Here is a 14,749-nt window from a genome sequence, read left to right as displayed (position 1 = left end):
GTGATTTGGCATTAAGCTTCGCCTTAAAAAGTAATTTAATGTGATGATATAAAAACTAGGTTAAATAGGCTACGTACACGGAGAAAACTTAGTGATATAAAATATTACTAATTTATAAAAAATCAGCTCAAATTATTCGCATTCCTGTTAAAAACGGGGACTGCATGCCTTTAACGAATTAATTGACAGGTTTCCTAACAAGCTGTTATTAGGATGTCGGAACACGTGGTAATAAAAATTCTAATATTGTCGAATTTCGTCATTATATTTATCAGGAAAAGTACAGCTGTATGAACACGTGTTTCGATATATTCTGAATAAAATAATATTTTACTAGGAAATAGATTACAATCAGGTTTTTAACAGGGTCTTAATAAATTAGTCGTACTCAGTTTTCTCCTTGTACGTTAGCTTAAATTGTTTTAATGACTTAATAAAGTGTAATAACACTTTTGAAAGGTGAATTTGAAATGTAATTATGCTGATTTATCACGATTGTCACCAATTCAACCAATTCAACGATTCGACCGATTCAACAAATTCAACCGATGAACTAATAATCCCCGATCATTATGTCTGTGGCGTGATGAGAACGCGATTTCCAGATTTCCCTATTAAATCGTATGATTTCTTATTCTCGAGCGGAGCCGGTTGTTTTCTCCGGGCCGTGGATTTCTCCGTCTGTTTGTGGCGGATCTGCTCCCTACAGCCTCCGGTGCCGCGTACAGGGGCGAACTCAGCGATGGAAACCATTTTTCATAACGACAGATTTCCATAAAAAAAACTGTTATAACGGGTTTCCAACAAAAATCGAACAATAGCCACAAAAACATTTATACAACCATGCAGCTAATTAGCGATGTTTTTCAACTGGTAGGTAGTTATATGCATTGTATATTTATTTATTATTATATACATATTTATATCTATATAATTTTAGTGTGCTATAAAAAAAGTGCCTGTGGCGGTACGGCTTTGTTTTTTATACAAATCTACAGTTTTATTCCAAAATTGATGAAATTTTGCACACTTAATCTTCAAAACAAGAAGAAGGAACAGTGTGATTTTATTTTTAACGTCCAGTGTGCAAAATTACACCAAGAAGTATTAAAATTCTGCTTTAAGGGGTGGGAAAAGGGAGAAGAAACCTTTTTCTTGTTTTGAATGTCAAGGTTTGAGAAATTTCATCAATTTTGAAATAATACTGCAGGTTTATATACAAATCCACATCGCAGCATGCCCGCCACAGACACCCTTCTTTATATATTATAAGAAGAAGAAGATAGATAGGTTTCTGGTTTTTAGTTTCCTGAAATCCTTAAAAAAATTGCACTGACCTAAAAAGCTTGATTCCATTTTGAAAATAAAAACAATTCGTATGTCGTAATGATTTGTTTCAAAATAAAATGTCAGTTAACATGACACAGATAAACCTACCTGGGACTAGCATTTTTGTATTGCTTAGGCTTAGAGCAAGGCTGCCCTACCCCAGGCCCGCGGGCCACATTGTGGCCCGTGAACGAATTATAAGTGGCCCGCGTGAACTATTTTCAATATACCCACCAATTTGAAAATTACTTTGATCGAAAAATATTTTCGTATCATTGCATCATCCATCAGGAGGCGTTGTGTGCAAAGGACATAAAGTTAAATGATATAACTGTATTGCACTGTGCGATGACTTTCAAGGGGCAACATTTTTTCATCTTGAGAGAGCAGGTGTTGGAATTTTTAGAAGAAAAAGGGGCGTTACCTTTGGAAAGCGATTTACTCAAGAATAAGTACTGGTTGAGTTATCTTGCATTACTTGTTGACATCACTAATTATCTCAATATTTTAAATCTCATATTACAAGGCAAAGATTGTTCACTTCCGACTATGTTTAGCCAACGAAAATATTGACCCTTTTCCCATACTCAAAGATTTGAAAGAGAAGCTCAATATTGCCACCATAAAGTACGAAGCTAAAATTAGATGCTTATTAAAGTAGTTTGAAAGCAGATTCCAGGACAAGAAAGTACAAAACAAAATTTACAATTTTTTTTAATCAGTTTCACAGAAATAATTAGTTATCCTGCCAATATCCAGTTGGAACTCACTGAACTGCAAAATCATTCTGCACTGAAAAACCTTTTTGCAGAAAAAATATTTTCAAAGTCCAAACTTCTTCAGAAGAATTTGGAGATTGCTGGAAATTGGTGCCAAAGGAAGACTGGCGTTTCAATTTTTAAGTAGTTTTGGATCAACGTATTTTTTTGAAATTTTTTTTCTAATCTTAATTTTGTAAAGAATAAATACCGCACATCTCTAACTGGGCAACATAATATGTCTTATTTGTTTCTACTGTCAACATCTGAACTGACTCTTAACATAGGAGAATTATTAAAACAAAAACAATGTCAGAAATCACATTGATAGTAATACCAATTACTTGGATTTAGATTTTTGTTACATAAAATGTTGTTTCGTTATTTGGCAGTAGATGATATTTATTTTATTATTTTAATAAACGACAATAAAATTTCAATATGTTTATTTGTTTGTTGCATAAAACAAGACATTAAAAAGCTTAGGTATAGGTAACGCAACGAAAGAAGGAAGCAATAAAAATGCTTAGAATTGATGTATTGGTCTATCTGTGTGAACGTCAAGCGCCGCCCACTAACGCGATAAGGCTCTCTGTCTTGCTTACGCTCACTTATTGTAACTAGTTAGAAGAGAGGCAAGTTTTAACAATACCGTTAAGGGGTGTCCTATTCATTCAGTTCGTAATTTGATTTAAACATACGTGCACCTACATATCGCAAGTGAAATAATTACCAATTTTTGAATTTGAAATAATAAATAGTTTTCATCATTTTTAATTCGAATTAGTAGATTTACAGAGTGTTTTTAAAGTGTGCAAGTGAATATTTATTACGACATCATGGAGTCCTGTTACAAAACGGGACGTGGCAAATCACTGAATGGACAAAGTCGTGAAATTTTATTCCGCGTGTTTAATTATTTTATGCATAATATAAAAAACGGTGGTCAATTTTTAAGCATGACTGACTTATATGATTTGACGTCTAAGGCAACTGGAGTATCGCAGACTAGTATTCGACGTATCGTAACTGGAGTGGAAAAGGAAGCAGAAACACAACCGTCATCATCGTCAACTCAACGACCAACATTCATCACACCAGGGAAGAAACGACGCAGACTATCAACCAAATCAGATGTAGATGATTTCGATAAGGAAGTTATTAGAAGATGTGTGTATGATTTTCATTTAGTTCATAAGTCTTTGCCAACGATGAAAAAGATTCATAGAGTTCTGAAAGGGGACATCGACTACGCAGGGTGTATAACTACGTTAAGGAAAGTTGTTCACAATTTGGGTTTTCGATGGAGAAAAACAGAAACAAACCGAAAGTTGCTTATTGAAAAAAATGATATCCGACTTAAACGTACCACATATCTCACTAAATCAGAAGAATATAGGAATGACGGACGTCCAATTGTGTATTCTGATGAAACATACATTCATAGTACACATACAACACCGCGTGCGTGGACTGACAACTCCAATAAAGGAGCTAAAGTTCCTGTGTCTAAAGGCAAACGTCTAATACTACTTCATGCATGCAGTGAAAATGGTTTTGTACCCAACGCACTGTTAAAATTTAAATCTGATCAGAGGACTGGCGACTACCATGGTGCTATGAATTCTGCTAATTACAGAAAATGGATCACGGAAAAGGTTTTGCCAAATCTGGAACCAAAATATGTGCTTGTTATAGACAATGCGTCATACCACAATGAAGAATGCGAAAGGATCCCGAGATCAAGTTCAAGAAAAGGAGTTATGCTGACCTGGTTGGAAAAGCATGGAATACCGTATCCGATTAAAAACACAATACCAATATTGTATGATATTATTAAGCTCCACAAGATACGAGTCAAGAAATACATTCTGGACCAATTGCTGGAAAAGCATGGTCACTCAGTATTGCGTCTGCCACCATACCACCCGGAGCTGAACCCAATCGAACTCTGTTGGGGAATAATAAAAGGACGCGTAGCTGTCAGGAATGTTACTTTTACGATGAATTCCGTCCAGACTTTACTTGGAGAAGAAGTTGTCGCAATTAATGCCCAGACATTCAAAGACATTTTTAGAAAGGTCAAGGAACAAGAGGATAAATACGAAAAATTAGAACCCAAGATCTATACTTACACTGATGAATTCACAATACATCTTGGGGAATCAGATGAAGATACCTCCGTTGGATCATCTTTGGGATCTTCAATCAGTGGGGAAATAAGTGGTATAGGTGAACTTTTAGATGATTCTGACTAATGTGCTAAAGGTCCAGTGGGATAGTTTTTATCGTAAATTATTGATATTATCTCACTGTTCTTAAAAATTTTGTTGCTTATATTTTCATTTCATTTATTTACTTTTTATCTCCATCATAACTTTATTTATACTATTTTTTTCTCATGTTAAAGTATTTTATCATGTTAATATGTACTGCCTTTATTATTTATGTAAAAGCCCTCTGGGCGCAAAACAAAATAAATAAAGAAACAACTAACAAATTAATGTTCTCCAAAACGAGCTTGAAAATTCTAGGAAACGATAAAATTTTGGAAATGTGGGTTAATTATACTCCTAGGAAATATATCAAATTAACATTAAACATGCTTTGTAAAATAAATATTTCTGGTCAGAATAATAATTATTCCCCGAAAAACAATTAGGTATAAATTCCAATTGCCGTAATTTCCGTGAATTAGGGTCATTATCGATGGAAGTTTGTTATGTACAGCATTCTTACATAAATGACTAAGAATTGTTAGCAATACCATTGTCTTTTTTAAGAATACCTACCCATTTGAATTCAATCCTGAAAATTATCACATTAGTTTAGAAAAAAAAATGATAAACTTCAATATTTCAATAACGATGTCGTAAAACAAAATAAGTTTTATGTGACCGACTTCAACACGCTTTGGCTTAGAGTTCTCAATTGTGAAATAATCATCAATTGTTTTTTTTGTTCAATCTTAAATCGAAACACGCTGTATGTAAGTTTTGCATCTGTGTGAGTACTGTGATGAAGCCAACATAACTTGCGAGACCTATAACAAAAATAGGAACCGCCAGTAGTTAGTGGCCCGCCAGTGACTTTTAAATCGTCAATTTTGCCCAACTGTTAAAAAGGTTGGGCAGCCTTGGCTTAGAGTATATCCTAATTAAACTTGTCTTATTGGATTTACATTATTCGAATCCTTACTCCTCAATCTGTCTCATACTGAGCGAAGAATTACATTTAGGAAGATAAATTGTAATCAAATCCGTGTACTGTTGTGCCAGCATGAAGTTATCAAACGGGGCTATATACATCTTGCAAATATTATTATTTTGACAAGATTCGTTCAAAAATTAATTTCCAAGTTCTCCCCTGGCGTCCCCCACTTGCTATGCACCCCAATGTAATCGAAATCAATTTGTAGAGTTTATTTCGAACCCCCGACTCTCTGATCTGAATAAGTGCTCGCTAATGGGGTAAACACTAAAGAGGATTTCTTATTCAACGTTTATCACAGTGGTAATTAATTATAATTGAAACCAAATTATGCGTAGGTAATATTACTTTAATTACTGTAGCGTTGTTATTTGGTTGTAGTTTCAATACCGTCCCCCAGATGTCGACAGAGTGTGTAGGTCTATGTAATTACTATCCAGTTTATGTAGTTTTAAGATATTTCCTTTTAAGGTAGTTAATTAAGCCACATGACAGAGACAGCATGTCGGCTGTACAGTCTTCTATAAAACGGACGTATGTCCTACTATATATAACAATATACCAGTACATTACAACAATTACTTATCTCTCAAGTGTGTAATGCGTAACGCCATAAGCCTAGTGTTATTATTATTATATTTTTTTAAATTAGGAAAATTTTGAAATAGGTACCTACATCTATTCGAATTATAATTTGGTTTTAATATATTAATTAATGCAAATCTTGGAAGTGAACATTAAAACACTTCCCGACATCCGATCGAGCTGAAACTCGGCAGATAGTCTCGCTGTTGATGACAATGCAATATATCAATGTATCTTTGTGGCAATCATGTACCCACACGCGGACATAAAGCATTATTTGAAATAGGATGATAATACAACAGTTAATAAAAAAAAAAAAAAAAAAAAAACAGTACCTTACTTATTTTAAAATTACTTAAAAAATATATATATACTACATTATACTTTGTTGTAATATTAATTTCTTATAATTAAATTATAATATGTAAATGACATCCTCAGCACGGGAGATCCCAGTGAGGATATCATTATATCTATGTGTTAATAAGAAAAGAAGACAATAAATCATTATTATTATTATTATTATTATTATTAATATCGGTCCTACCCGATCGGCATTTGGCTAGGTTGGTAGAGTTGTTGACTTCAGGTTCTGAGTGGGAAGGTTCAATACTCAGACAAACCATTTTTTTTTAAGTTTTAAAATACATTTATAAATAGATATATTTTAGTAAAAAAACTTGTTATTTATGGGTTGAATTTTTACAGACTGTCTAAGGGTAATATTAATATCTAGCGCAGACCCGTGAAAAATCACGGAATTTATAATTGTACGATTTGTAAAGTTGAAAGTGTTTATAAAAAATACATTTTCCTCAGAGTCATTGCCTTTAAAAAACAAAAGTTATTAATTTTAGAGACGATCAGGATTTTTCATCTTGAAAATTACGACAACATATATATCAAATAATTAAACAAAAGAAACACACACTTCAAAAAAACAATTTTATTAAAATGAATTGTGGAGGATGAATGAATGCATGAAGCAAAGAATGTGTGCCAAGACCGAGTTGTTTGGTGGTCCATCCTCTCTGCTTACCCCAGTGGAAAACGGAAACCTATTACTATTTCCGGCAGCGATATCATCCCAAAAACAACAGTCAAACTTCTCGGTGTCAATTTAGATTCAGACTTTTCGTTTAAAAGTCAAATAAATAGGACTGTAAGCACCGGTTTTTTTCACCTAAGACAACTCAAGTCTGTCCGAAGAAACCTTCCTTCAGAAGCAACAAAATAACTTATCAACTCTTACGTAGTCTCACGTCTCGATTACTGCAACGGCATTTATGCCAGCCTTCCAAAATATCAAATTGACAAACTTCAATCAGTGTTTAATGCAGCAGCAAGGCTCATAACCGGGGTTTCAAAATATTCGCACATTTCAGAACACCTTCGTAACCTTCACTGGCTCAAGTGCCCTGAAAGAATCCAGTACAAACTGTGCTGGATGGTGTTTAAATTCATCAATGAAATGGCCCCACCCTACATCTCTGAACTATGCGTCCCGGAAAACACTGGTCTGAGGCAGTCAACTCTTAGATCAGCAACATCATTAGCTGCAGGCAGATTGATAGAACCTAAGCGCAAGCCAAATACTAAGTTTGGTGATCGCGCTTTCGGAGTATCTGGGCGGAAGTCTAAGAATAAACTCCCTCCGGAACTAAGATCCATAACAAGTCCAACAGAATTCAGGTCTAAACTAAAAACTTACCGTTTTAGGCTGTCGTACCCTTAAATTAAATATACCATTCCTAAGAGAAAGTCCAGTTATATTCAATTTTTCAATTAAGTCCTAAATCCTGTATCTAAATTTCACCAATAAACAATTAGAAAATGTTAATTAAGTGTTAATCTCAAGTGACCTACCAGGTAAGTATTGTACTGTATATTTTCTCCATAAATAGTTAAGTAATAACATAGATCACTGTAGAAATGTATTATAAGTTTGTACAGCGCCCTTGAGGTGTTTTTGCACAAAAACGGCGCTATACAAGTCATCTAAGTATTATTATTATTATTATTATGGTTAGTAAGTTAAAATAATTTTGGTAAGTACCTACTTTATCGCCTGTATAAATTGTTCCCACAAAAAGTAAAAAAAATAAAAAATTTAAGCCAAAGCAAATCAAAGTTCTAGAGTTCATTGAACCGGAGTTACAGACGGAATCACAACCGAAATTAGTATTTTTAATGTTTTAAACAAAATGTCAGCTATGTAGGTAATCTACGACCTCCTCGATTACGAATCCAGAGGCCGCGGGTTCGAATACCGGCGTGAATTATTTAATATAGGTTTGTTAATTAATGTAAAATGATTTATTTATAGAGTACGTACGCATTTGCGACACGTTTCATAGTTGGGACTTTTGTGTGGTATTCACTATAAGTGCAGAGGGTGTTGTAAAAGTTGTTATAAATTTTATTATTACTCCACCCGCCAAGATATTGATGGAGTCAAAATTAGGAATTAAAATTAATACAGTACTAAAAGATATTCATAGATTATTAGAGCATTCTGTTGTAGTTCCTGATACTACCGTTTCCGCATCGCTCGTTACAATAAAATTAAAAAGGTGAGATTCTCGGATAGTAAGAAATCATTTTGAAGAAATATCATAGGTGGCGGTAGTGTCGAAAAGTGTTATAATTACAATTTTCAAAAAGAACGAATACGAAACTATTTTTGATTCTTTCAAAAAACTTTCCTACAGCAGAGATATCTAAAAATCACGCCGAACACCTTTGTGATTTGTCACTTTATCTTCTCGGGATAATATTGGTGTTATGTACGTATTTTGTAATATGAATTTTAATTAAATTGACACCTTTTGGATTGGGACAACATTGCTGATGACAGCATTTCTGGTTTCTACACCACGATTGTTCTCTAAAGCACAGTATTTAATATAAGCCATGAGTTTTAGCATCAGCATGTTGAGACTTTCTCGATTTTGATTAAGCCCTTCGTCCCACGGGTCGGTAAGTGATCGACAAAAACCAAATGCTGCAAGACCGTGCGCACAAAATTAAGTTTGCTATTAGAGTAAGGTTATGATTAGGTTGCTATTAGTACGTTCTGCAGCGCAGTGCAGTGTGAAAGTTTTCTGTGCAGGGTCTTGTACTATTCAGTTTATGTCGATTGCTTACCGACCTGTGGGACGACAGGCCAAGAATGCAAATTAATAATAATAATGTTTTTTTTTTTTTTATCTTCCTTTTTTGTAACAAATAGAGATAATTATATCCAAATGGGATCTCCCGTTCTTATTAGTATGGATAGTATGAAGTAATTATAAATATATTATGTAATGTTTTTTTCGATATTTTTTATTAACTTCCGATTTTGTTGTCCGGGTTAAATCTTCCCCAAAGGAAAAACTTAACCCTTCCACTCACTTTTCCACAAATGATCATCTAGTCAATCAACATTATGTAAGTGCATTATATAAGCAAAATAAATACAAAACAATACAAGAACAACACGTCAACTCACCAGAGATCAAATGGGAAAATAATTATAGTAAATATATTACATGGTATTTTTATTATTGTTGAGTGGTTTCAGTTTCAGACTGTATTTGGTGTCAGTATATTTTCTATTTCTGAACTCCTTATGTTTTGCATCCAGCTTTTTATTTGATATTTTAATGTTATAATATTGTTGTGAATTTTGAATGAGAATGGGATATTGTGTAGAGTTTAGTTCCGTAGTATTCTACCGTGGTAAGTAAATACATAGTGTTTTCCTTCAGACTTTCAAGGAATACACTGTGTTTTATTTACCACTCTATTTATTTATTTTTACAAGCTTTTTTGCCCAAATTTTGTATTTATAGTTTCTTATATCTAGTTTTCCTTATATTTGTGTTGTTATTTATTGTATTTTGTATTCATGAATATAAAGCAGTATCGTTTTAGAATAGAGTTATGTATTTAATTGACATGATTGTTGAAGATTTCGTCAGTGCTACTTATTATAGGGCCTTTCTGAATACGGATTACGGATAACCCCATGCAGGAGGCCCTGAGAACAAAACATTCTCTCAGGGCCTATGTCATCTTTGGGGATGCTGTGTGGAGAGTCCATTTAGGGAAAGGAAGAGGAGGAAGTTCTGGGAAGGAAAAAGGTATGAGAGGTGGGTAGAATTAAGAGATCAGTGGAGTGACGGACGAATGATCTATCCCTCCCGCTGCGGCACAAGGTGATGGGTCAAGAGGGACCAGTTGGAGAGGTTAAAGAGACTCTCCAAACCAGCCTCTCAAGATCCGGCAAGCCACGCAACTGGTGGGCAAGCGTATCCTGAACACACCTCACCCGATGAACCTGGGCACCGCTGCTAAGTCACCAAACGCAGCAAACCATTTTGGGTGATCTATGGCAGAATGTTGGTTATCCAATAAATGGACCCCGTGGCGGCGGTATTGAATTTTTGTTTTACATAGTACTCAACACACCCCAACTATAAGGCTGATTTTAGTGTCACGCTCACCATCAGCGCTCATAGATCAGCGCGTAGTTCGTCAGCGCTGAGGCTCAGCGTGGCTCGTTTCAGTATCGTACTGACCGCCTTACTGTACAGTCGAAGACCAAAATGCGGAGTGTATTAGTTATTACTGCTTTGCACTACCTATCCCAAAAAATAAAAACCGGCGACGACGAAGACTCCATGTTCATCCATTGATTGAGCAGAGAGCCGTTGCTGGAGACTTTGTCTTGTTATATGGCGAACCTCATCGATAACTCGACCTGTATCCACTTCGCGATTCGCCATGACTGTACACGCGATGACGTCTGCTCCGCTCGACACTAGAACGCTTGCTGAAAGCAGAGGCGCTCGTGCGATCGTCAGTGCCGACAGCTACGCGGCGCCGACGCGCGACGCGTACGGCCGCGTAGCCATCAGCGCTGACCACCTTGCGCGCCGATAGCTACGCGTCATTCAAAAACGCTTCCTAGAAGTTCATATATCTCGACCATCAGCGCCGACGGTGCGCGTGCGGTCGGCGTGACACTAAAATCAGCTTAAGATTATCGTCTGAGATTAAAGTCTACTTTTGTAATACGACTGCATAAACTGAAGTTAAAGTCAATGTTGGTACATTTTGTGATGTGTTATTTGTAAAAAAAGTACCTATTTTATTACATTAATATGTTAACCGGGCGGGACGTATAAATACATCAAACGTAAACAGTATCGGGTACGGGTAGGACATATGAATACGTCATTGAAATATATTTTGCGCCCTGGAACGAGCGGGACGTATATTTCCGAGCATATCACACGGAAATTGAGTTTTTAATTTTTTAAATTCAATGTTTCTCTTTTATCTGTGTGCTTTTATTTATTGTTCTGTAATTATAACCTTTTTAATATTTTTTGTAATCTTTATAATTGTTTGTAAATATTCTATTTTTTTAATTCGATGTTTTCACTTTTTTTGATGTATAAATAAAAAAATATGAAATTACGTCCACCGGGCGTGACGTACTGATACGTCCTAGTGAAGGAGTTCGCGCCCGTTATATGCTGCGTAATTCAAAACTGAACTCCCCAGTTAACAGGTTAAGAATGAATGAATGAATATTACATTAAGAAAAGAAGAATTTTTATTACAATAAGATACGTTACTTAAGAATGTGTTACCCGTTCTACTGTTTTAAATATATTTTCCTTTTGATAAAATATTCTTCAACACAACAGACAAGAATTTGAAGATGGGTTGGTTCACATTAAATACATATACATATAGTTGGGACCTGCACAAAGAGATTGATATAAAATTATCAGACAGTAATGAATTTCAGGAAATTAAGTAGGACCGGTGTAAAGTGTATAACTGCCCTTCCCATAGGAAGTGTGTTAGCATTAGTTAGGTTTAATTAATAGATCTAAGTAGCCAGTCTATCTCACTGCATCAAAATAAAAGAAAATTTGGTTTTAAATCATAAAATATATTTGTAAGACATACTTCATTAACACGGCACTATAATTATTGTTTGTTTGGTTCCATACAGGGAGAGAGATAGAGTTAAAGCTAGTGGACGGTGGAGATTCCTTTCTTTCAGTCAGTCTGCATCTTCTGCTTCTCCAGTTGGGCGCTGCAATACAAAAATGGATAATTTATTGTGAGAAGGGTTTTTTAAGTATTTCACAATGTCAAAAACACTTCCATAAATATCAAAAGATACATTCTACAAGTCTTCACACTTTAAATTTGGGAGGCGGGTATGGGTACCACAGCTTTGGGATTGAATAAACAACACCTTCGCCATAGGTAACCCCAAGATCATTCGCTACGTTTGGTGACTTGGCAGGGTTACCCGTGTCGACGAGTGCAAGGTTTGTTCAGATCTAGACGGAGAATGCGTCTGCCCACCGATTGGGCGTCGGGCTGCACAGAGAGAGGCCGGTTGAGGGTTATACTTTGTCCTCTCCAGCCGGACTCTGTCGACCCATCTCCTTGCACTGCAGTGGGAGGGATTGATTCACACATTCGTCACTCCCGGACGCTTATTTGTAAATACCCGAAGCGTTATCCATTTGGATGTTTCGGAAGTGCTCCACTAATAATCATAATCACAAACATGAAAGTAACCCGCCTCACTAGAAGATTTCTATTCTGAGGCCATCTCTGTGAACTCTTCCCTTGGGGGGCCTTCGCCGAACCAAAGGGGAATAGAGAGGAGAGATGAGACCTGGGAACACACATTGTGGAACCAGAAGACATAGTCACATATCCAATGACAACCCTGGTAAACTTTATAAAAGGGACATAGCACAATGGACCTATGGCCTAAGTGCTCACGGGAACTATAAACTATGTAGCAGCCGAGTCACCGCTGCTAGTAAAAAGCTGAATCAACAATCAGATTTACGAAACATCAATTAAAATATCGACCATTGATACCGCGATACGTAAACTGCTGATAATACGAATGTGAAGGAATGCAGGGTGATGCAAAACGTTCATACAATGAACCGAGTCAGCGGTCCTGCGGGTTCGATGTCCAGATGCTGCTTCAACCCGTGGAAGACGAGAACAAAGGAATCAGCACCTATATAAACGGAGGAGGACCTAAGTACATCATCATTCCTCTCGTCATCATCTTTCATTTTCTCACTACCAAGATTCCCATAACTATATTCTACACACTGAGAGACACAAAGGCTCAGAGGTATTATAAATAGAGTAGTCAGTCCATACAGATATAGATTTGAAACTGTGCTCGATCAAGAAGGCACATGGCACAGAGAAGTGGCTCTCATGAACCATGCCGAGCGTCTAGTAACTCAATAACATCCGTGACCTCCCATCTGTTTTATCGCAGAGGAGAACCAAAGCAAGTAACTCACCTCAGCTGTTGATTGAAGTCATCCTGGATATTGTCATCCTCCCAGTTGTCCTCCCACACCGACACATCCTCGTCATCTCCGTCCTCTGTCTCCCATACTACAACAAACAGGCAATGAAGTTAGATTTGGTTAGGTTAGATTTGTATTAAACCGACTGCCTTCATACATCCAAAATTTGATTAGTTACAATTATACATTTTAAGATATGCACAGTACTGTAGCATGGAATTAATAAGTATCATCTTCTCTCACAATATTTCAATTCACATTGTTCTTTGAGTAATTTACACTAATGACGCGTACACGGCGTTGCTCGGGGACTTATAAACGGTTTGGGGTGAAGTTTTGAGGTTATGAAGCCTATTTTAATATTTACAATTCCGTAGTACATTATTTTGATACATCTCATAAGGTTTAGACAGCATTAGCAATGTAAGCGCCCGAAAATATATATATATTTTTCGACTTGTTTACAAAACAACCACTTTTCACTACTTTCTTTTATAACGAGCATGAATTATATGTTTATATAAACATTTCAAAAGAAAATCACTAATTTATGGATTAAATTCTATCAAAATCCGTTGCGTAGTTTCGAAAAACCAAGCGCACAAACAGGCAGACGCGGATAGCGACTTTGTTTTAGAATATTTAGAGAAGCTAAAATTTATTATCCAAAATAGATAACTGGAGAAGGAAGTTCAGAAGTACAAACAATGTAAACAGTGATGAGGAAAATCACATTAGAAATGAAATTACAGTATATTATACCAATATAATTTGAATATGCGACGTAAATTTTATCGTCAAAGGCAAGAACATCGATTTAAAACGTGTTTTACGTTGACCAGACACACTTGCGAGGCAATAAAATAGTAACAATTACTTACTTTCAGCGGGAAATTCTTCAAACTCATCATCTTCCTCCAATAGGCCGAGGTCAACTTTTGGCTTCTCACTCATTTTTAAATGTATATATTGAAATTATTTTGCACAAGAATGACCGGGAAAAACAACTGGCACTATTACTTGCAATTTTATAAAAGTTGACAGCAGTTGTCAGTTGTCAGTGTTGTCAGTTGTTAGACTAATTATTTTTATATGTGGCTGTAGAATTTTAAAATCGGTAGATCCATATTTATTGTTTATAAGAACTCCAAGGAAAAATATTATGACTTGGATAAAATGTTTATAGATCAACGAACGCCGATTACGAATACGTAAAAAATAAAACACCAACACATCAAAACATTGTATCGGCGTTGGCTTTCAACCAATCCCACCAACCAAGCAGGACGTTTTGGTGAGATGGTGTTTTGTTATTTTTTAAACCTCAGTCCTAATCAATTAATTTAAATATCAACGTTAATAGAAAGTAGGATTTCAATTTTAAAATTATGCTTGTAAAAAAGTCAAAGATACTCTACAAAATCCAAATGGGCTGAAGCATACAAAATAACGTGGGTTAAGGTAAGTACACACTGGGCATATGTACACAAAATATGCCTACGC

The 14,749-nt window shown here is 35.7% G+C and overlaps 1 protein-coding gene across 1 annotated transcript; it reads right to left on the bottom strand.

Moving 5' to 3' along the window:
- Window positions 1-11,814: 11,814 nt before the first annotated feature.
- LOC149410468 (26S proteasome complex subunit SEM1-like) lies at window positions 11,815-14,328 on the bottom strand. Its single transcript, XM_089647805.1, has 3 exons — window positions 14,128-14,328; window positions 13,238-13,334; window positions 11,815-11,982 (listed from the first exon to the last, which is right to left on the bottom strand). Exons 1-3 carry the CDS (start codon window positions 14,198-14,200, stop codon window positions 11,946-11,948), a joined length of 207 nt encoding a protein of 68 aa, XP_089503931.1. The 5' UTR covers window positions 14,201-14,328; the 3' UTR covers window positions 11,815-11,945.
- Between the last annotated feature and the right edge of the window lie 421 nt (window positions 14,329-14,749).

The sequence above is a fragment of the Hesperophylax consimilis genome, chromosome 27 (assembly GCF_061612785.1).
Source record: "Hesperophylax consimilis isolate HC1 chromosome 27, BYU_Hcon_1.0, whole genome shotgun sequence".
Classification (NCBI taxonomy): Eukaryota; Metazoa; Arthropoda; class Insecta; order Trichoptera; family Limnephilidae; genus Hesperophylax; species Hesperophylax consimilis.
Note: the sequence above shows the minus strand (reverse complement) of the source record. Positions and strands in the feature narration are given on the sequence as shown.

Bases quoted from the DNA above. Each gene is read 5' to 3' on its own strand.
- LOC149410468 (XM_089647805.1), bottom strand. From the start codon at position 14,200: ATGAGTGAGAAGCCAAAAGTTGACCTCGGCCTATTGGAGGAAGATGAT. The intron at 13,335-14,127 runs GTAAGTAATTGT...TGTTTGTTGTAG, and splicing joins TGAAGAATTTCCCGCTGAAA to TATGGGAGACAGAGGACGGA. The intron at 11,983-13,237 runs GTGAGTTACTTG...TTTGTATTGCAG, and splicing joins GACTTCAATCAACAGCTGAG to CGCCCAACTGGAGAAGCAGA.